This window comes from Bombus flavifrons, chromosome 1 (assembly GCF_040668555.2).
Source record: "Bombus flavifrons isolate JBK064 chromosome 1, iyBomFlav1_principal, whole genome shotgun sequence".
In the NCBI taxonomy this organism is placed as follows: domain Eukaryota; kingdom Metazoa; phylum Arthropoda; class Insecta; order Hymenoptera; family Apidae; genus Bombus; species Bombus flavifrons.
In genome coordinates, this window is record NC_138442.1 from 4556532 (window position 1) to 4579836 (window position 23305).

General features: G+C 36.8%; 3 protein-coding genes across 21 annotated transcripts in view; 1 reads left to right on the forward strand and 2 right to left on the reverse strand.

Moving 5' to 3' along the window:
* The window catches only part of LOC138182593 (rho guanine nucleotide exchange factor 10), a 48069-nt gene extending 45612 nt beyond the window's left edge, over positions 1-2457 (reverse strand). Inside the window, exon 1 of one of the 2 annotated variants that reach the window (XM_069118624.1) lies at positions 800-2457. The gene's annotated coding sequence lies outside the window, so the exon portion shown is untranslated. The remainder of the gene's footprint in view (positions 1-799) is intronic. The other variant, XM_069118615.1, reaches the window with a different exon arrangement.
* A 3358-nt stretch (positions 2458-5815) lies between these two features.
* Positions 5816-8985, forward strand: Agxt (Alanine-glyoxylate aminotransferase). Of its 3 annotated transcripts, none has more exons than XM_069119107.1 (7): positions 5816-5945; positions 6291-6511; positions 6594-6794; positions 6885-7042; positions 7173-7328; positions 7888-8235; positions 8393-8985. In XM_069119107.1, the coding sequence occupies exons 2-7, from the start codon at positions 6335-6337 to the stop codon at positions 8544-8546; spliced, it is 1194 nt and encodes a 397-aa protein (XP_068975208.1). In that variant the 5' UTR covers positions 5816-5945; positions 6291-6334; the 3' UTR covers positions 8547-8985. The 3 variants fall into 3 exon arrangements, with proteins under 3 accessions (XP_068975208.1, XP_068975217.1, XP_068975227.1); XM_069119116.1 differs by having other exon boundaries at positions 5823-5945; positions 6302-6511; XM_069119126.1 differs by having other exon boundaries at positions 5823-5945; positions 6312-6511.
* Positions 8977-23305, reverse strand: part of sog (chordin short gastrulation) — a 100523-nt gene continuing 86194 nt past the window's right edge. For 14 of the 16 annotated variants that reach the window (XM_069118849.1, XM_069118787.1, XM_069118749.1 and 11 more), the window contains 4 exons: positions 21460-23256; positions 19898-20049; positions 18241-18561; positions 8977-14233 (listed from right to left, as the gene is read on the reverse strand). In XM_069118849.1, the coding sequence (XP_068974950.1) occupies positions 14039-14233; positions 18241-18561; positions 19898-20049; positions 21460-23256 (2465 nt within the window). In that variant the 3' untranslated portion in view covers positions 8977-14038. Of the gene's footprint in view, positions 14234-17645; positions 17823-18240; positions 18562-19897; positions 20050-21459; positions 23257-23305 lie in introns of those variants that run through there. The other 2 variants (XR_011173848.1, XM_069118738.1) reach the window with 2 other exon arrangements.

Here is a 23305-nt window from a genome sequence, read left to right on the forward strand (position 1 = left end):
CTGAAAGTTAACTTCTTTTTGTGAGAGAAGTCTTTTTGGTTTAAGAAGTTAATTGAAATGATCAGATCAGTTAATACATGATGATATCGCGCACATCGAAACAACGTGTTACAAAAAAGCATGGAGACTACGCCGAATCTCTGTTTATTCGGATGCATCGGAAGACATGGCAATTCGAATAACTGGATAGATCTTATAATAAATTTTCTAACTGTCGCCCCCTCCATTTTTTTTAAACTGTGAACTGTTGTTACATTGCTTCAGGGAACTCCCATTTGTTTTTATTAATTTCGATAGTAGGAGCTAAGGTTCAAAAAGTTGAAGTTGAGCACACTGTGAATTTTATCTATTCCATGAATCGTCTGGGTATCACAGATTTCAACTGTTCCTTGTATTCGACGTACACGCAAATTGTTCTGAACACAAACAAATAATTATATATGTATCAAGAATTTTAAGACTTGCCGAGCCTTATAAAGTTTTAAGGAATAAAATCATGTTCAAAGTAATTCAAACTTCAGAAATATTTGAACACTTGTCACAGAAAACATTTATGTACAATGATAACTAAGTCTCCTCACACTACTAGTATGTTGTATAACATATAACGTATTCATAAAAAGCTCCTATACGTATTTAAATAATTTCGTAAGCTATCGTATATATTAGAAGCGATTCAATGTATTTCAGAACAATATGTTTCATTAATACTAAGCATAAACTTATTAAAATAAACGAAATCCTTACTGTTACTTGAAAAGAAGATATATACACAAGATAACAACATTGGTACACTTACCTTGCGGAAAAGTGATGTACGCTGAAAAGGCGATCCTCTGGTTAAGTTATTATTGACCGTTGTGAATCCATTTGAAATCCGGAAAAAAGGGGTCGAGCGACCGTATCACGGGAGTAAACACACTCGCGGGGCAAAGATCGGGCCACACACAGTCAGAAAACACAGGGAGAACCATTCGTTCGCGCCTCGTGCTTAGATAGTTTTGCGTTCGCTCATTGTTGAATGTGGCCAAGCACGCCCCCTTGAGAGACCGGTCGACCGAGGAATGGAGTAGAGAAAGGAGGGACAAGGAGCGAGAGGTAGACGAAGATAGTGAGAAAAACAGAAAGAGAGGATCGCAAAGAGAAGATAGGGACAGGAGGATGGTCGAAGGGAATGCAAGATGAAAGGGAGCGAGAGAGTACGAGGCGGCGACACCAAACCAAAGAAAGTGCGTCGACTGCACGGATTTCTTAAATCATGAACACTTAAATACACTCGATTCATTTATTCGAACGAATCGATAATCACTCGTCGATTGTACAAACTTAAGGTTTCAGATGAGCCAAAGGACACACAGCCACATCGGTGTGACAATCAGTGGACGATTACTGCGATTACGATCCCATGAGGCGCGTTTTACAATTAGTTTTCCAGGGACGAAGATCAACGAATGATACCGATTCCATACGAAATTCGTCTCTTCTGTCGGTAAACACTGCTCGTGGAAAGATATATGTACTTATGTACACTCACATGCCGGGTGATTCGTTCTGTGCGTTTCCTTGGCTACCGTGATCCAGTATCGATCGACGATTCTCACGCGCGCTTTAAAAACACCCTCGTTATGATCACGGTGATGTATATAATCTAGATGTACTTTATGTTTTATTTTCATATAAAACCTCTGACGAAACACAGTAGTAAACACACGCGTTAACAAACTTTCACAATGTGAACGTTTCACGAATCTCTCCAGGCCAACACACAAAGCGTTCCTCCTTGGTCGCGGCCCGGCCTCTACTGAGAAACAAGTACGCCAGGGGGCAGTCACGAGCAAGCGGTTCTCGAATCGCTGGGAGCCTGAAAACCGTCTTCAGAAATCCCCGGTGCATGTACGGTTTCGTGGATGTACGAGACCCGAACGAACAAGCAGACCAAGTACAATCCACCCGCTCGCCTCGCTACTCGGACCCGAGACGACGACGACGTTCCATTGTTTCGTTGTCTCCTGGCTCGGGAGCGTGGCACACAGACAGACACGGCTGCGGTAGCGCACGTGCACGCCCGCTCAATACACGCTAATCTCTGCACACGTACGAGCAGGTTAGGGACACATACACACGGGCACACACTCGCAGCTATAAACCGACTATATACCGACCGACCAGTCACGCACGATCTCTCGTTCGTGTATGAATGCCGTAGTCCGGTTACCACCGGACCCGAACCCATCACGAACACACGCCTAACTCATACCTACATGTATATGCTCTCACACACAAGCTGTTCGCTCGCTCACGAACGAAAAACCTATCACAGGTCTTTGAAGTACCGATGAAAATTTATTGTACGCCCTTCTTGCCACTTGCTCTTTTCTCCTCGACTTTGCAGTCATTTCGGCCAATTTCACGTCCATGGAAGGGTATTTACTGCTAGCAGTTTAACACCAGGGACTCCAACGAAGGGAGAACAGAAGAGGGAAGTAAAATGCGAAGAGAAATGGTTGGATGAGTGTGAGAGAGACGAATATATAAAGGGAACTTAAGTGGGTGGGAGCTAAGAGCTAGGTGGAATACGATGGAAGGGGAAGATGATGTCGAGCAACCGAACTTGACCCTCCGTGGATCTGCATTTTCGTTGGTTTGCTTAGCCGACAGAGGATCTTGAGTTTTTAATCGGCTGGAAAAATTATCGTTCGCTCGACTGGAAAAAGAACGTATACAAGCATGAGATTTATTATTGTAATTTTAAAAGTGTCATTTCTATGAAATTATGAAGATTGCTGGTAATGTCAGATATTATATTTATTGTTGAATCGCTTTTTGTCTTAACTTTGTAACTTGAAATATACGCATGTATATCTTTTCATACTTTTATGATAAAAAATTAGATGTTTTACTTGCAAAACTTTGTAACAGAGTATAAGTAAGAATACGATTACAAAAATAGTACGTATGGCATACTTTGATCAATTTAAAAAGATTGTGCAAAATAAAACAGATATTTGAAATTCCTTTCTTGATGTGTTAATGCCAACGCAACGCCTATCTATGTATTTTCTTTGTGTTCTAGCGAAAGGAATGCCGTGCCAGCGCTCCGTTATGAGCTTCTAGATATGTACATTGAATACGCATCAAGGAATTTGTTCTTGCTAGAACCGTGAACTACATAATGCTTTTTACCTACAGCCTATATTGAATGATTTATCGTAACCAGTCAACTATGCAACCTTCTACAAAATGATAACAGTAAAACTAAACTGCTAATCTGCGTGTTAACCAGAAAATGAGAAAGGTAGATTTTTAATTAAATTAATTGTACAGAATCTATATATTTATATATTATTTCCTATATATATATTTCCTGTAGTTAAATATGTTTTCCTTCGGAAGAATTTTGTAATATGGTGCGTAAAAAGCGCACGCATATCTGTATATTTCAATTTGGCTCTTCCTAAATACGCGTTTCGAGTATGCGATTTTTATTTATATTCATTTGGAAAATAATAATTTTTTAATTGTACACATTCTAAAATGCATAAATGAAATTGGTTAATCAACTATACCAATCGTGGAATCAGTTATTTTAATATAATTATTTATATTTATATTTAAAATTTTCGTAAATTTGTTTAGATTCCGCTAAAAATAAAGGAATCATAATCTTCTGACTACGTGTCCAGGATCACGTGCGAGAAGAAACTATAATATAATGCTTCACAAATGGGCACGAAAGAAGTTTTGATAAACGTAACCTGAAGCGGATCTGATAACGACTCATCGCATTTAGGAAGCTAATAGCGAACCTACCACGACAACAAAAAGCGTTTAAACACGCATTCATTTTTTCCATTAGCACGTCTTACCATTCCATATTCTGAATCAGTGCTGTCCACGAGTTGCCCCATAGTTTACGGGACTTTCCCTATTTTTTATACTTTATATTCCTTACTTGGATACTAGAACTCGATACTGTATTGCACAAACATACTGTTTACCTATGTTCTTTATGAAATTCAAGTCTGAAGAAGAGAAAAAAAGTAGATAAGGAACATAAAAGGTAAATAAAGGGAGGAAGGAAAAGGGGAAGTGGGGAAAGGAGAAAGAGAAGGAAACTTAGGAAAGAAAAATGAGAAACGAGATCGCTACTGCGAAGATAGCGTTTGATCTGTCGTTAGAAGTATACATAACATGAAATCCTTTTATAAATATTTTTAACGCAAAGTTTATTTATTTTATTTATTGATCTTTACGGATTCATGTTACGATATCTTATACAAAAATACATATGTATTATATAAAAAATATTTTGCATTTAATCTACATAATTTAATCCATCCTAACTATCTAATAGATAAGATTAATGTCCCCCTCTAATGGACACGTGCTAATTTAGTTTTGAAATAGCACTTTATCGCGCATCTTTTTACAATTGTTGCAATCGTATACTTTGTCCGAAAATATATATTAGTTATCTTTTTCCGCTTATTAATTATATAATGACATGTTTGGCAACAAAGTTATATATATTAATAATGTTAAGAACATTCGTTTGCACTTGTAATTGTTATGAATAGATAAAACGAATATTAGTACATGCCATTGTAAAGTGTGGTAAAATGTACTAAAAGTAAGGTGCCGTGTGATAACTTTAGAAGCGAATAAGCGTAAGTACTGAGTGAACTGAAAGCAGGTGCGAAAGCCGGTGATAGTTATGAATGAAGTCTCTCTTTGTTTAGTTATCTTTTGAAGATGTGCTGTCTTATCTGTGATCCTACTTTCTGTAACTATGGTTAGCATAAATACATAGGTCCAATATTTTTTACAAATAATGTTCAAATAAATGTCTACCAAATTCATGTTTCTTATTTTTAATTATTAAATTTTCTATAGTATTATTACTGCAAATATGGGCATTAATATATATATATATATATATATATATATATATATATCTTTATTTCCGCCTGTCTTCCGGCTTTACGATGACTTCCAATTACATATACAAAATAAGTCAGAATAATAAACACGAAACTTACATATAAAGAAAGACATATATAATAGTAGAATAGAACAATAGACAGAAACTTGCTCATAAACAAAAACACATACATAATAATAATCATAATAATAATCATAACTTAACCTAACCTCTGTTAGCTATATATACAATTACTTACATCTATCCTTATAATCCAAATTAATATGAAGCTGTACATAAATCTACATATAGATATATATATGGAACCTATATCTTATATTAAAATAGACATTAATACTTTGCACATGTTAAATACGACAACGAAATTTATAAATTAACAGCATTAATCTTTCTAAATTATTATTAATAAAAATTTGATTAGATTTAAAATAAAATTTATAGTTTAACTAATTCATAAAAACAAATCAATAACTATATGTTAAGTCCACAGTCGTCTTACTTACACAAATTATGATCGGATTGAGGAGGTTATCAAGCAGCAGTAGCGTATCCAACTATTTTCATCGTTCAATAAAGAGATTTCTTTATGCTGCAAGTTCACTGGATAAATTGATAAACGTCGAAATACTTTATTCGATATGTAACATATACCCTTATTAAGTATTTGATTGTAAATTAATAACTTCTCATCCATATATACTATATGTTCCATATGTCAAATATCCTTATCAATGCGATTCCACGTCGAATAAACATGTTATACATTATCGATTTGTTTATAAAGAACATAAACTAAAATTATACCAGTTTATCAAAGTTTATCACGTATTCTACGATTTCATAAGTCTGCTACAACCATGGTAAGATAAAATACTTAACTGCGGGAAAGATTTCAGTATGTTATACACTTTGATCGCGTCAACAGTACTGGTTTAATAATTGTCAACACAAAATCGTGCGCTGATAAGAGTTCCGACAGGCACGCAACGCGTAAGTGGAAGTTGTAAGTGACAGCATATTCATAATAAACATAAGTATCATGCCATATTATTATGCAATAACAAACAAAAAAGAATGGGAATAATATACATATAATTTAGAACCGGAACTATAGCGTATTTTATGCATATTTAATGATACCATACAGAAATTTTACCATTATTTTCAAATAAAATTTGTACTATATTAAATTCGATATATTAAATTATTCGATATTATAACAACTGGAAGTAGCATCTCTTAATACATTATCACTGATATCAAGATTAAATTATCATTTTGGTAACTCATAGAAAGAAAGGTGACGTAAAAATGATGAGTTATTTATATGTCATCTTTTACTTTATAGAAAATTTCTAGTTTCTTTTAGAAAATTTAAAAAAGGAAATCGAAATGCAATGCGAATGGAATCAATTGGCTGTTCGCAAGTACCCACCAAAGATACTTCAAACCAAACTGCAGTTACCGATAAAAACTTTAACGAGCCCCGGGCCGACTAATTGTTCGAAGCGAGTTCTTCAATCTCTTCAGAATCAAATTATAGGCCACCTTCATCCGGAAATTTGTCAGGTAATAATTTTTTTTTGTTTAGGTACAAAATAGAAGTAGACTGATCATTGTCAGTGACAAAATATGTTTTGTTAATTTCTAGTTGATGGATGAGATTAAGGAAGGTCTACAATACATATTTCAAACGAATAATAGACTCACTTTGGCGTTAAGTGCGTCAGGTCATGGCGGTATGGAGGCGTGCTTAACAAATTTACTTGAACCTGGAGAAACTGTGCTCATTGTCAAGCATGGAATTTGGGGTAAAAGAGCGGCTGACATGGCTACTCGAATTGGTGCAAATGTAGGTAGTACAGTTTCAAGGGGACCAACATAAAAATTAAAAAACTCACCAGTATTTGAATTTAAATAGTGTATGAATTTTAAAATATAGGTAAAACTGATAGAAAAAGAACACACTATTGCTGTTACGTTGAAACAATTGGAAACAGCTTTGCAAGTGTACAATCCAGTCGCGGTATTCATGGTACAAGCTGAGTCCTCCACTGGTTTAAAACAACCATTAGAAGGGTTTGGCGATCTTGTTCACAGGTAATTTTGTTATTTAAGACATTTTTTATGTTTGCCATTAGTTTAAGTTGCAGTTTATGGAATGCTATCAGAAAGGAATATAATTAGAAACGTGTTTGTAAAATTGATAAAATAAAAGAAATTCTTCCAGATACAATGCTCTTCTTATCGTTGATACTGTTGCGTCACTGTGCGGAGAACCGTTCTTTATGGATTCTTGGGGCATCGATGCAGTTTACTCAGGCAGTCAAAAAGTTCTCGGCGCCCCTCCAGGATTAGCACCTATTTCGTTTAGTCCACGAGCTGAGTACGTATTGCGGTTTCCTTTTATAACACCCAAACCGCAACTCTCACATAGAAAACACCCATGAAGATGGTCTAAGAATTGGGACTTTTAGTGATCTCCTGTGAATAACAATCCAATCCGTGATGTCATCATGGTGACTCGCGCTCTCGCGTAACCCATTCGATCCTTCTGTGATTCATAACCGCAGATGGCTCCAGTGAATTCTTATTCAATGATAGTCTGACGCCTTTTGAATTAAATAGGACATCGGTATTGTCTGTCAAGGCTCATCCATTATGAAGAAACCCACTTCTATAATAAAAAGTTACTTCTGTCCATTTACTAATTTTTTCACTTCTTTTTCTAAGTCTGTCAACGAGGTTACGTTCGCCTCGATTATTAACGCATAAACTCGTTGCACACATTTGCTCTCTCATCTTAGTATCAATTTTCTATTATTATTACTAATTTCCGGCCATTACTCTTAATTGCTTGCTATTAATTTTCCACACACTCGACTATTACGAGGCGGCAAATGTTTCCGGCAATTTCGTCTTACACTCTTCCTTTGTTGCAATAGGAAGAAATTGTTTCAAAGGAAGACCAAGCCTATGTCCTATTACTTGGATATGACCCTTCTCGGAAATTATTGGAAGTGTTTTGGGAACGAGAATCGCCTGTATCATCACACCATAAGCGCTACGCTTATTTATGGTCTTCGCGAAGCGTTGGCGGAAATCGCTGACGAGGGGCTGCAAGCATCTTGGATCAGACACGCTGGCGCAGCTGCCAGATTAAGGAAGGGTCTTGAATTACGGCGTCTTCGATCTTATGTGAAAATTCCACAGTATCAATTATCTACGGTTATCTTGATAGAACTGCCACCTGGCGTCGACGATAGGATCATTGTACAACGTTGCATGCAAAAGTAAGTACCTTTTACAAATTCTAATCAACTTATTGTAATTTTTTCATAGATTCTAAAATTAAAATACTTACCATGTAATTAAGTGTTTTGTATATTGAGTATATTGTAGTTGTAAAATAAAAATTTGAGTCATTTAAGATCATTATGGTTTCTATAGGTACAAAGTGGAAATCAGCAGAGGTTTAGGACAGACTGAAGGGAAAATTTTGCGAATTGGATTGCTAGGGATTAATGCTACGCCTAACAAGGTCGACCTTATTTTGCGTGCTCTAGATGATGCTTTGAGATACGTGTCACAATCGAAGCTATAGAACATAATAAAGAAAAGTTACTATTACGTCTCCTTGGATTGTGAATTCGAGGTGTCCATCATGTTCAATTATTGTGTATAATAACTACTAGTATATTATACGTCTTAAATCTCTATTATATTCTCTGTATTAAACATAACGCAAGTTTTAACTAACTTACTAAACTTATTTAATTACTTGCAATTTTTTTGATATTATACTGGACATTATTTTTAATGTAATAAGGATTTATTAGAAATGTACAGACAAAGCTAAGACGGACATATTATTCTGAATATTACTATCTATATTATATGAAGCTTTGCAACTCTCATTTTCACCGCTGTTTGACTGGTTTAAGCACAATAGGCGCCTTACCAACGCTAATGTTAAATGCATGTAATCTGTAATGTTATGTCTTTCAATCAATAACACAGATGCACAAACAAGACTCAATCAAGTGTATTTGTTTATTAATGGAAATACTGAAATCGGCATACAATTACCTCTAATATAATTATTTACTTATGTTCAGTTATACGTTTTATTGCAGTAATTAGCAATATCAACAATTGGTTACACGCGTCTCTCTCATTCTCACATTTGCTTTCGTTCTCTCTCTGACTTGTTTTCGTCGAATAATAATACACGTACACATACAATCATGTACCTGTAATGCAATTACAACAAGCTTGTCGAAATAACAAATGATTCTAGCGGATTAACGATTAATTACGATTTAATTGACAATCGTTTTGGCATAGTACAAAATATCACCATCTTTTAAATATACAAGATTAACGATTCGTATTAACAAATGAACAATTCCAACTGATCGTGTACCATATTTAAATTGAACTTTCAAAAAATAGACTTGGTTTTATCAACAATATTTTACACTTAATTTACTATGAGATGTATTGTCTGAATGTACTGTCTATCCACTAGACAGATTCCGTACTGATCGCTTCGATTGTTAATTAAAACTTCTTAAGGCACTATAAAAACGCGTTGTCTCCGCGATTCTTACATAATAATTTACATACATTTACAAATTGACATTATCGCATGACATCCATCTAAGAAATGTATATATCTATAGATTTATATATTCGATTATTCATCTATACAATCATACATCGAATATGATATGCTCCGCCATTTATTCAATTTATTAATTTCGGTATTGATTGTAATAAAGCTCGATTATTTAATATGGATGGCAAAACAAATCGGCATGTTTCTATTAATTAACAAAATAAGAAAAAAGAAATAATGCGAGCTTAATGTATTCTCAGGACGATACAGTATTACGATACAGGACGAGTACAGATGACTTTAAATAATTGTGAAAATAATATTTATATATAATGGCAATAATAATAAAATAGAATAAAATAATGTTAATATTAATAATAATAAGCATCATTGATATTGTCGAAGAGTTTGATGAGGCATGAAGATTCTATATAATAATACATAAATATTATTAATAATAAAGAATAGTCGCAATATTAATAGCTCGTTTATAGTAGTCGTCGTGATTCTCATTACATATTATGTATATACGCCTATGTACAAAAAACATTGATAATCGATCACCGTTAAGGGTTTTATAATCAATTAAATATATGTACGTTAACAATTATTAAGGCATGGATAGTCTCGAATGTTCACAAAGTTTCTCACATATCAAACGCTCCAAATCTGTTCGGTATCAGGCTACATTACCGTTCAGCTGTCGTAGCACCAAGAAAGGTGGTGTTCGTGTCGCACGGAGTAACTTCTAATCGTTCCCACTGGATCAAGACTGCCATTTACCCTCTAAAAATTGTTCTACGTATATCTACTTTACAATGAGAGCCGCATTGAACGAATAGAATTCCGAAAGAAATATTCTAGTATCTGTCCATCGTGAAATATTTTCATATTTTGTAAAAATATTGTGAATTATAAGAACAAAAATCTAGTTTGTCATATAAAATAGACATCTTTTTTACAATTATGAGTTAATTTGGATTATTATAGAAGAAAATATATATCGTTTCAGCAGAATTTAGATAACATTTGTATGGACAGTTCACTCTTTTATTTTTTAAATATTCGAAATCGTTGAATATTCTGACAAACATTAGCTAAATTATATTTTGTTAATTTTTTATGTGAAAGATACATTCGAAATTAGCAAATTATCATAGTATTGACAAAATATTTGTTTATCACAAGTAGTAAAACAAACTCGTTTTTTATGGACATACTCGACAATTACAAATAAATATAAACAACGAGTGTACAAAAAAACGTAGAATTTGTTAAATGAAACTCTCTTTGTAATACATGTTGCACCTTTCATTGTATTATCTTGAACCTGTTGACCATGTAAAGCGGTAGACACTCTGCTGGTGTGCACGCTCTATTGGAAAAAGTGCTGTATCAAAAGTGTTGAAAGTAAGCAGGTCTGCCAGCTGCCGGGGCTACGCATAAAACCGCTACCCGTGTTTTCATCTCGTCTTTCATCAGCGATCGGATCACCGCTCGTTTTCCGCAAGCTTGCCCAAATGAACACTCCAGACGCTTAGACTAGATCATAAAGAAATGCAGAAGAACGACAAATCCGTGACTAGTGCGTCACAATGCAGATTAAAAGTTAATATAGCGAAAGAGTTCGGACACTACATAATTTAAAAAAATTGAGATTATCTATTTAAAATAGATCGAAGTCAGTATCAGAACTTCTATACTTCACTATATTTTTCATTGTGTTCTTTAAATGTTCGCCTTCGCTCGCTTCTAATTTGCGAAATTTCCGCTCGAACGGTGAACCACTCGCATGTACAAAATACTAAAATGTTACAAAACTGGATAAAATTGTTTCTTTCACGTCTTGTTGTTTATATTCTTGCATGACATAAAGAAGAAAAAATGGTTTCATGTGAACTGCCAAGCAAAATTGATCGAAATTGCGAGAACGATAAGTTAGGATCGTTATACAATTTTTACAAATACCCCTTCTCCCTCTATATCGCATAGTATCTTTTTCTATTCGATTACGAATGTTCTATCTTTTTATAAACGCTTTCATCAATCGACATACGCATAAAAAAAACTGACGCAGTTCTACACATTCATTCAAATAACATGCACCCTTGTATGTTTAAAGATGGCGACTCTCAATTTTATCCTTACCTAACTCCGATTTTTCAAATTCTCTGTAACACATACACAGACTTTGAATCGAGATTATAGCCGCGATCCTCCACTTTTTATTTAAAATTCACTATCGAATAATTTAAAGAACCTAACAATAAATACTCTTATAAGTTACAAGAGAAGCCATTTCCATGAGATTACAGGCCGAGTCATTTAAGATGTCGCATTCAATTAATATTTAACAATAATAATCGCGATTAGTGGATATAGTGTTGATAGTAGCGGTGAATATTTAATAAAATAATAGCAATATTATTTATACTATTAAAGATAGTAATAGAAATATTAATAATAATCATAATGACAATCATGATAATGTAAAACAAATTTTCAGTGACGATGAATACCATGAATCGCAAACGATAAGATGAACGATGATGAAACAATGGTGAAACGAAGTTGATGAAAATGAATAATGATCTATAACATTAACGACATTGATATCACCGTTAATGGTAATAATAATAATAATAATAATAATAATAATAATAATAATAAAAATAATAATAATAATAATAATAATAATCCGTAGCAGTAATAAATTGCGTGGAGCTAATACAGTGTGATATAAACCTTAGCGTGTTTTTGCGCTATAATGATAACTGATGCCACCATCGGAGGTTCTTCAGTCTTCTTTGGTTGCTGGGTAACTCGATAAGGTTGGTGGGTACAGTAGGGCTCTGTACTTGCCGCCACGACTTTAAACTCTCTCCAGAAGCCAACTTTCATTTAAAAAATAAATGTAGCGAAATGAGGAGAGAGATTCTTCGATTGCTCTGATTACAATAAAGTAATAATGAAAATAACTCTCTCCAGAAATCAGAGCAGCAGACCGGAAACGAGCTCGCGTCCCGCCAAAATGCAAACCAGGAGATGAAATGAAAGGTAACGTACACCGGATAGAGCCATTTTGGGATAGAAGAGACTGAGAGTAACATATCTGAATTGATAAGAGTGAGTATAGCATTAAAAAAGATTCAGCAGGTTTTAAAAAGTAAGAAGTCTTTGCAGACGAAAAAGAAGAGATAGGCTTAACGAATATGGAAATTAGAATCGGAACTAAAACAAATAATACGGCAGAGAATACAAAATTCCCTGAAATAATCTTGATCGAAAGATTAAAATTTGGAAATCAAATAATTAAAAGCTTTCTCCAGATTTGTTTTTTTCTTCATTTTCGAATCTCTCTTTCTCTTCTTCTAGCTGTTTCTTCCAATACACCCGTCATACTATATAATATACGTACACATATGTACATATGTATGTATACGAATATAAACGTGTGCATAGCATACGTACGTGTATGCGAGAGGTCATTCGAAGATAGAGAGCAGTTGGCTTCCGGTCCGTTGGTCCGTTGATGAGAGCCAATTGATTAATAAAAGTCTGGTTGTGGGTGCTGCAAGGGACTCTATAGCGCATAACCGAGCAAGCGACGAGAATATAAGAATAACGTCTGACGAGAACGATCCACGTTCCTTCCTGTTTTGCCGTGCTCGCACTATATTGTTATTGATATTATCATTATTATGGCTTCCTGCGATGGCCACCGATCATCCCAGCAGCGAATCTTTCTGTTTCACTGATTACCATCTTCCGGCTGCGATTTATCATTCCCGAATATAGCATTCAAAATGAGCACCAATTGTTTCTTCATAGATCCTCCTTTTCTTAAGGATGGCTGCTGCGATGGATATGACGCCGTGCATTTCCAGCATCCTCTCTCAGAACACTTGTTTAGGATGATTATTCAATCATAAATTCTGGAAAATCATTATTGGTTACCATATGGAGAGATAGCAGACTTTGCAGGCGATTTATTCAAAACCGACCAAATTGACCAACTTCATACAATATACAGACCGAGGTGCCTCTCTGCCCCTTATTTCGCCTAGATGGCTTCGTTTAATCTCGTCCCTGCATAAATTGAATCTTGGATCTTGCATAACCTAATGATATGCCTTCCATATTGTTCTACAACGTTCATTAATCCAAAGAGGCTAGTTTTCAAACAATATGTGTCTCTGAAACTGTACAATCGATGGTGCTGGCAGACTGTAAAAACCATCTGTAATTTTCTCCATACTTCTTGATTTGAATGTAGGCTTCTGATACTAATTCACTTCTATTACTTTCTCATAGCTTCCCGGTCGCTCTAGAATCGCTTTGGAATCGAAAGTAGCGACGATGACGACGACTACGGCATGGCTAATCGATGGCTATAGAGAGAAACGAGGTCCAGGAGCATTACCGTGGACCAGGATACTGCTCGAAGGAAGCTTGGTAGCAGCGGCTGGAACTACTCAGCTGAGTTCACGTGGTGTCACCGAATGCCGAGCTGGATGATGATTGTTACGATGATGACGTCTCGCCCGGCGACACTGGACCGTACAACAGTCATCACCGTCTGCCACGTACTCGCCGCGTTTTATCTGGTGCGCGATCGTGTTGCATAGCGCCCGTGGACATCGTTTCCTGTCGCACCTGACCTCGCCATTCTGCAAACATTCAGACATACGGCGAAATCCGCTTTAGAACCGACGCCATTTTTCAATTTAGATCTGGGCATCGCGTTTTTTTATATAAATCGTAATTTTTATATAAATATCGAGCTTTTTTTATCGCGTCGTTGGTTATGTTTTTACGATATGTTATTATATATATATATATATATATATATGTTATATATTATATATATGTTATAATTGTGTACAACATGGAAGACACAATGATAGTAATGCACTTTTTCCAGGAAATCTAACCCTAACCTAGATAAATGTATTCAGCATGTGAAATAACCTTAAGTGAGATACGATAGATCGTTCAAAACGATTATTAGATATGGAAGACGTAAGAAAAGTAAGGCATGTTTCTATTAGAAGACACAAACTTAACCTAGGTACAATAATAGTAAATGTAATTTTTCTTTCAGAGGACACAAACCTAACCTACATATAATTGAGATGACGTAGTGGATGCTAAAACGAATCTATAATAGAGAAACATTACAACTATCAACAATTACAACTATCGGAAAATAGCAATACTTTTTCCCCATGTAGTGTTGGTCCGCACGCACAATCCGTGGCTGCGTTCCATTTTCATCGTAATGGATGGACTCTTTTGGGTCGGTCCAGGCGAACGAGTCCGGTTAAAGGTTTTCTCCTTAAAGGTTTCTGGTCGTGGCCGTGTCTGGATATCACAACGGGGCTACCATTGAAAAACTTCTAACGAGTATATATTGCGAAGCCGTGCGAGTAGAAGTAAAGCAAGTCGCAAGCTGTTTCATCGATGAGATCTTCGCATAAATGACGAAATGCGAACGAAAATGCTCGGAAGAATTTCTTCCTCCTTATTTGAATCGCGGCCAATAATTAATTATTTACTCACATGTATTGGAAATCTTCTAATACGAATAGCGTGACAATTAAAATTTTAAAATAAAATATTTTATCATGTTTAAATCATAAAATATAACTGGTTTCCACCATTTGTCATTTAAAAGATTTCCAAGTTTTGATATCTTTTACTATTTGATTTAAAGCTTTTATGGAACTAGTCTGTTATTTATTCATTTATTTCAGGTTATTCAGGTTTGTTTGTATACGAGCAATAGTAATCACTGAGAATGTTAAGTCGATTCATAACTATCTGAAGATTAGAGGTAGACGATCCTTAATTCGTACAATAAAATAAAAATCTGATCATTATAAGACTAGCAAAATATAAAAAGAGGCCTGCGAATGAGCCACAAAATTGACTGTCAGTTCTTCTGTGTATAAAATTTCCGGCGTTATTGGTAGATTCGATCATAAGGAAAGTGCAAACGACCATTACCATTGAGTACTTTTAGTAAGATAGATATATCGTTAATGTTAAAACCTTCTATAACCTTGAACGACCTTTGTTCCAACTTGTAGAACACGTCTGGACAAGTGTCGTTGCACCGAGACCAAAGAAGGATACGCGAGTCCGCGAAAAAAATCAAGGCGCCCCTGAAATTTCCTGTACACTTCCATTCGAAAGAAAGTTAGTCTATGTTTCACGGAAACCGGTTTTTCGTATTGTTTAAAAAGATATCTCACTAGTTTATATAGATTATTCAATATTCGGTATTGTTTAACCGCGATAATGTCGTAAACATTATACTAGACTCGTTTAGTTTCATTTGAAACATTATTTATAAAAAAATTTTATTGAGCACGTATGTAGAAAAGGATGGTGAAAAGAAAAATTAGTACGAAATTCTAAATTTTAACTAAAAGTTTCAAATGCCAACGTGATGCGTGTCGATTACCAGAATTTCTTGAAAAACCTAACCTTTTAGTTGAAAATAAATAAATCTTTTACGGAATCGTATCTACTCGATGCATTTTGCCAATGATGTTAGAAAGGTAGTAAAGATGTGTCTCCTCAATCGTGTCGGCCAGCAACTTCAAGCACGAGTGGAATGCAGCTGATGAGAGGGTAACCAGCGATCGTGTAAACCGGAAATTGTCGCACTTGCTGGCTAAAGTACCGTGACGATCTCGCGCTACTAGTTCTCAACACTACACGTCCAATAAGATCCACTTTACATCATTACAATACCAAAAGAAATCCATTATTAGTAATTGGACTTTGCAACTATGTTCTATCTTTCTGTACTATCGATAATGAAGAACGCTGCAAAATTTTTTGTCTAGTCCCGCAATTGTCCTAACAACATAGTAGTAAGTTTATAATATGTGTTAAGATATATCATTCAGCTACTCTCATAATTGGATCTTTGCATCTGTATCTTACTTTCTTGTAGCTTCGCAAATTGCACACGTGCAAACCATCAATTTCCCTGTGACCACAAAGTGCATTGGTACTCTGACGATTACAACTAATTTCTAAGTTTATAAATAGAATTACTATGTTGATCATGCTAGTTTCCCTGTAATTCATATAACGTAAAGTTGCATTTACTATCCACAGCATTAATTTGCAAATTCTCAAAATTAATTCTCAGCACATCTTATATCGCGTATTTAAAAAATTATACCGATTCATTTAATAACACAATTTATTTTAGTTACCCACAATTGCACCAAGTGTTCACCAAATGCATCGTATATTTCTATAATATCAATCTAATCGAAACCTTCGATCCGTATTTTCGTGAGATTGCACTGAATGCCCTATAAATGCAATTCATACAATCACGTATCAGCCTAATCTCACAACAGCCGCAAATTGCACCGAGGCTCTAGTGGTCGCGGTTACAAACTACCTTAACCTCTCTACCAGCGAGGCGTGTAATCATAATCCGCCGAAATTCGCACGAGCGCCACCGTCGATTGAAAGGATTCGCATTCCGCGCGTCAAATGGTGGCCAATTGGCGGCCACAAAACCGTCACGATCCGGGAACGATGGACCGCGCTTTCATGCACCGACGCAATCTCATCTTTGCCGCACTTATCGCACGTGAACAAAGAAAAAACGACGGTAGATCGACCACGAAGAATCTCCAATGACTCTAGCGGCGCTCCGCGCCAACAGTAATAGTCTCGAGTCGTTTCGAGCGCCTGACTTCAATTCCAGACTTTGAAATTACAAACCTGAAGTACATGAAGTATTTTAAGTTGACAAATAGAATATATGAATCATTTTTTAGAGTTTAGAACTTTTATATATCCTACTTTGAAAAGATTGTTATTTATATAGAGGTTATGATATAATTGAATAAATAATATAGTTTGTAATAGCTTTCTTATTAAATATTTCTTCCAAGTTACAAAAATTTTGCAAGTGTTTTGAATAAATTATCTCATATTACAACACGGGCCTCACGAATCCCACGGAGTCGATTTATTACAGCGTTTAATTAGATTATACAAGAATCAGTCAGCGGTGTGTAGTCGGTGGAAGAGCGGCGCCTGTGAGATACGAGGTGCTGATTGTTAATAGACCTCGTGCATAATTAGTTACGCTAGACTAATTTGTAAAAACCATTAGAACATGAAACCGGGTGCTACTTGGAAACAGGACAGGACAATTATTTATACAAATAACTGTCATCTATCCACGTTGCACAGTCCCTGCTATACACCTTGATACATCTGAGCAAATAAAATTTTAGAAGTAGCTAATAAGTACTAATAAGAAAATTACCTATTAAAATGTCACGTATACCATTGTACATTTTTGAAACTCTCGAATCTCTCTATATCAATTTACTTTAAACTAGAATCTAGGATCTACATAGATCTTTCAAGTCTAAGAAGTTTTGCAACCCCATCTAGTATCATATAATACAAATAACTAGTAAGATAACAAAATTATCCATATTGTATACTTTCAAAACCCTTAAAAAGTATTACTTCAGATTAATGTATTACAAGCTTCCCAGATTCTCCAAGTATGTACAATAAAAATTCTTAAACTACAACCAGTATCAAAACGACTGCAGCGCCGCCACGCGGGGAAATTCGTAAAGATAAAAAATGAAACGCGTGTCTATTAAACAGTGATTCTCACCTTGCACCTGCACTTGACGCATTTCATTTCTCCGTGCGAGTGGACTCGTGGATGCCACTCCATCCCGTTCTCATACGGACCACCAAGGGGATACTTGCAACCGCCGGAAGCCAGTATCTCATCAGCAGTGCGCCTAGTGGATGGCGCCGCCTGGTCCCGTGGTAAACGTGTCGTGTCGCCCCCAACTCCTGCGATCGTGCTAGGCGTCATCGCCGGACACTGTCTGCAACATGCCTTCTTACTGGGTCTGAAGGCGATCTTCTCGTCGCAATCCAATGGCGGGCACTGTACCCGCGGACATTTCACCTCTAGCGTAACGGGCTGCAAAATAAATGGACGTCCACAGTCAAAACCTAATGCCGCGTTCACATTGCGACTATGAATGATAGGAGGTCCTCAATCTTTGTTCTCAACCCTTTGTAGTCTGAGCATTCAGACTACAAAGTATTTGTTATAATATTCAGTGGAAGAAACAGATGTCTACCTATGTTACAATCCTTTAATTATGTTCATAAAAATATGAAATGATATACAAAGAAAAAAGTCAAAGACTTAGATAATCGAAGCAATCAGTTTTCTCTCTACATGGACTACATTGTTCATAGTTAAATTCCATGATACTAATTGAATTCCAAATAAGTATATGAACGCGATAAGGTTAAATCGAACAGCCAGAGTATCAGCTTCTGATTTGTCGACGTATACAAACACATTATCCGGCATCAGTGTTTTTACTCATTACACGTACGGAGTTGGTCAAGCGCGATTTAAGTGACAAGCAACGAATCAAAAGTAACGTCTTATCTCCAGTAATGAACATGACTCGGTGCAACGTGTCTCCAGGCATGACTTCAAACAATTCTCTAATATCTATTTAGAAAGGCCTGTCACTGATTGCCGATCGCGGCGCTCGCAACACGGAGCTCCTTTTCATGACTCGGCAGAGAGCAACCGCATTCTTCTGGCGCAACGAACTCGCGCGAGCGCGCCCCGGTGTCTAGTTGAATTTTTCATTCGCACGAAGCTTTTATAACCGTGTTGCCTACGAGAGAGCGCATTATAATATATGTCGCAGGATCGACGCCGATGCTGGAATCGTTACGAAACTCTCTGGCCGACCGCGACGAGAGTGAACGTATGGTAAAGAAGTAAACAAAGAATCTGGAAAAAGTCAGCCGTCTGCGTGGAATTCGAACCGTGCCTTGGAACCGTCGTGCCTCGCGCGTTTCAGCCGCTCTGTTCCGCATCATGGGACCATTTAAATTCCAACACGTTTCGAAATTCGACCTAAGGTTCAAGAATATTTACATCACCGCTTATTGTGCTTGGGAGAAAAAGTGGTACTCACGCGAGAGAAACCTTTGGAACTTGTCTAAATGAATTATAGACTGTTAATCATGGGAATACTTGGAAATATACTTGGAAATATTCTTCTATCTTTACAAAAGTTGAATTTTATTCCTTTACTTTAACAAAGTCTGAAGAATTTCGTGGAGAATTAAGTTTTCTTTCTATAGCTTGACTGTAATCAGCTCACCGGTCACTCCTCTACTCTAAAAAAGTGACTAAATGGCGGAGTATCACTATCTCAGTTGATTAAATTCACACGTACTATTACAGAAAGGCAATGGTAGATTATGAATAATGAAAAACTTACATCACACGTGCAAACTGCGCAAGTGTCGAACCCCATTGGTGGCAAATATGGATGCCATGACGCTCCTGGTAGATGGAACTGGCCAGCCAATGTGCAACCTCTTGTCACCGAACTGACATTCTTCCCCGTCGCATTCATGTTGATTCCTGGACCTATACAAACAATCCATGCCATTACTCCATTCCGCGTATTTTTAGTTTATGTTATTTGTCGCAACATACATGCGCAACAACATAACCTATTTACGAGCGAATCTTCCAGGAAATTGTTATATACCCGTTAAGCCGAAGCGAACTGTACTAGCGGCTTTTAGATACAAATAGCGCAACAAATAATGAAACCGGATGAACAGAACATCGTAATCAATTTAATTAGATACAGTAGAACATCAATGTACCGGCAATGTATCGAAGAAAATGACGCATTGCTTTAATTTGATTCTACTAGAGGGCTTTTTCTCGACCAGCAGCAACCGGACTGATACGTCTCTATCGTACACGACAAATGGTTAGTAACTTCCGATTTATTTGACCGATTAATCGGTCAATGACAAAATTAATGATTAAATAAGTTTGACTCAGCTTGTAGAATAACGTGTTCGTCGTCGTATCAGTAATAAATACAAATCCAATTAACATTGATTAAAATAAATATTAAAATAACAGTATATATGTATATCTAAATTAAGTAAATTATATCGTCCACGATGAAACCATGTTTCCTCGAGGCAAAGATTTCAACGTTTGAACGGCTCTTAATGTTTTTTTTGCAAAAAACGAGGAGTGACAAGTGGAATCGGACAAGCTGCGAAATAAATTTGCCTTATTTCACGATCGATAAGCGATCGTGTAATCTAAACAGGATCGTAAGTAGCTGTAACTAATTCCGCGCGATTACTTTCATCGAACGTGTCACGGTAATCGGATTGAATATTGGCCACGGTCATTCTCTTAATTCTCTACGACTCTATGGCGTTTGTTGAAACGACGGGATACGAAATTGAAGGATAATTAATCCGGCGTTTTCTACGGTTTATTCTACATTACGAGGATTCTAGTCGTGTTTCTGATATAAATATAATTCCTTATGATGATGAGAATTGAAAGAGCTGGTCGATAAATATATAAGAAGATGAAGACTTGATTATAGTTTTAAGCGACATCAATTTGCAAAAGCGTTTAAATATTAAAGTGGATAAAAGAAATTCAATATATATTATGATGATGAGATAGAAAGAGGACCCTGAAGACGGTACAAGAGAGAGAAGAATACTGTCCACTTTAGTTCACAGTCTAGCCACGTTACACGTTATACTGCTTAAAATACGATTATGAGTTAAACACATGAATTTATTAAAAATAATCAATTATGTCTGCCTTTGTTTTGGAGGCCTTTTTCCAGTTCTACACAGCATAAGACATAATGAGCACTGCATGGAGTTATAAGAACAAGCTTTCTTCTCAATAAATCAACATAAAAAATCTTGTTTTTCTATTATATACATATCTTCCCATATAAATAAGAAATAAAAAAAAAAAACAATGAAAATAAAAATAACTTACTTGAACAAATAGGACAACAATGACCAGAAGCAGGCCTCAACTGCTTGCCTTCAGCGCAGGTAAGAACTGGACAAGGCATTGGATCGCACTGTGGTAGTCCACGGTGACAGTGGCACATGTAGCACGGATCTGTGCTGGAGGTCCACTGAGTACCCTCTTCGTAAAATCTAGTCTCATGGAAGCACGCGCCAGTTTCAATATCCGACCTGGGTGGGTAAAGATTATACGCGACCACCGAGGCAACATCGTTATCCGCATAATGAGGAAGACAGCTGAGCGGCGCTCTGGCTTTGAACGGAGCCTTCAAAATCCTTTCAGCCTGTTTATCAGTTACTTCAAGGAAACCAATACCAGATTCAATTCTGTATAATTCCACTGGTGAGAGTCCAGTGACAGAACCTTCCAAAACGTATCCAGTGAACTCTTCCAATAATCTCCTAGCTACAGGTGCTCCTTGAACTACTAAGGGCATGGTTTCTAGATAAAGTCGGAGGGTGCGTGGCTCGTGGCTGTTTGTGGAAGACGTTTGAGGAAAGCCAGCAATTTCAAGCTCATAATGTAAAGAGCAGTCTAGATCAACAGCTGTCCAGACCAGACCAACTGGACCAGGATTTAAAGGTTCCTGGGACAGTCTTCTGAGCAAAACAGGTGCAGCAGTATCTTTAGCATCAGCTACAGGTCTCTGTAGTAATCGGCCACGCAACATAGATCCAACGTGCGAGGCAGCAACAACTGCAAGTTCTCCATTAAACAAGGGTTCAAGGAATCGTGGTCCTGGACGCTCTAAAGATCCATTAGCTAAACCATCAACAAGAGAAGGCGTCAGATCTTCCAATTCGGTGCGACGTTTACCTCCTTCATCTACTAAAGTTACCAAAGGACTCTCTTCTTCCAGTCCTATCAACTGAACGCCATAACGCAACGAACCAGCGCGATCTAAAAACGCCCAGGCCAATCCAGAAGCTGCTGAAGGTGTTTCTGAGATCAGCAAAGTTTGATACATCTCGCAGTTGGCACGTGGACCCACTACCCCGGCTAATCGAAGTGCCTGAGGATCTTTTCTTGACATTATGCTAATAGAGAGCTTGCCTCTTGTTAATAAACGAAGGTCCGCCCCAGATAAGGCGCTCCGAACTTCCCCAAAGTTTAATTCGTTCGACGGCTTCTTCACTATTATTTCCTCCCGTAAAACTACATAATCCTTTTCCATGTGTTCCAATTGGACGATTAGTGGTACTTCGGAGACATCGTTAGGTAGAAAGACGCCATTGAATACCAAAGATACGTGGATAGATGGCGCTGATGCTGAGGACGCTGAAACTATGGCGGTAGCTCCTGCACCTGACATCAGCGAGCGATCCACTCCCATTGTGGGCTCCAACAAGGAAGAATACTGTTCCGTGGACAAGGCGCGATAACGGGACAACTGTCCAGTCAAGGTAGCCGACGGTTCCCATATAAAGGACACGTGCAGGCGTTCCTCACGTAGCAGTTTCCTGTAATCTCGAGGGACCCTCCTCCATACCCCACAAAGTTTACCTGTAGCATTTTGGTACACTCCACCAATAGGGTCGATCGTCTGTTCCTCTAGAATACTTCCCGATCCATCGATAAATTGTATGTTTCTTGGACGAGGAGTGGATGTTGACAAATAAAAGGAATAGTACAGATTTTTGCGGTGAAATGTGAAACGACCTGTGGCCAGATAGTTATAAGCACTGTTGTACATTGATGTTGGGCTGGGTTCATCGCGACGTAGTACCTGAGATGTTTTACCAGTTAAAAGTGTCCCAAAATCTGGAAAAACGTGAGAATACATTGGGTTAGGTTTGAATTAGGTTTCGGA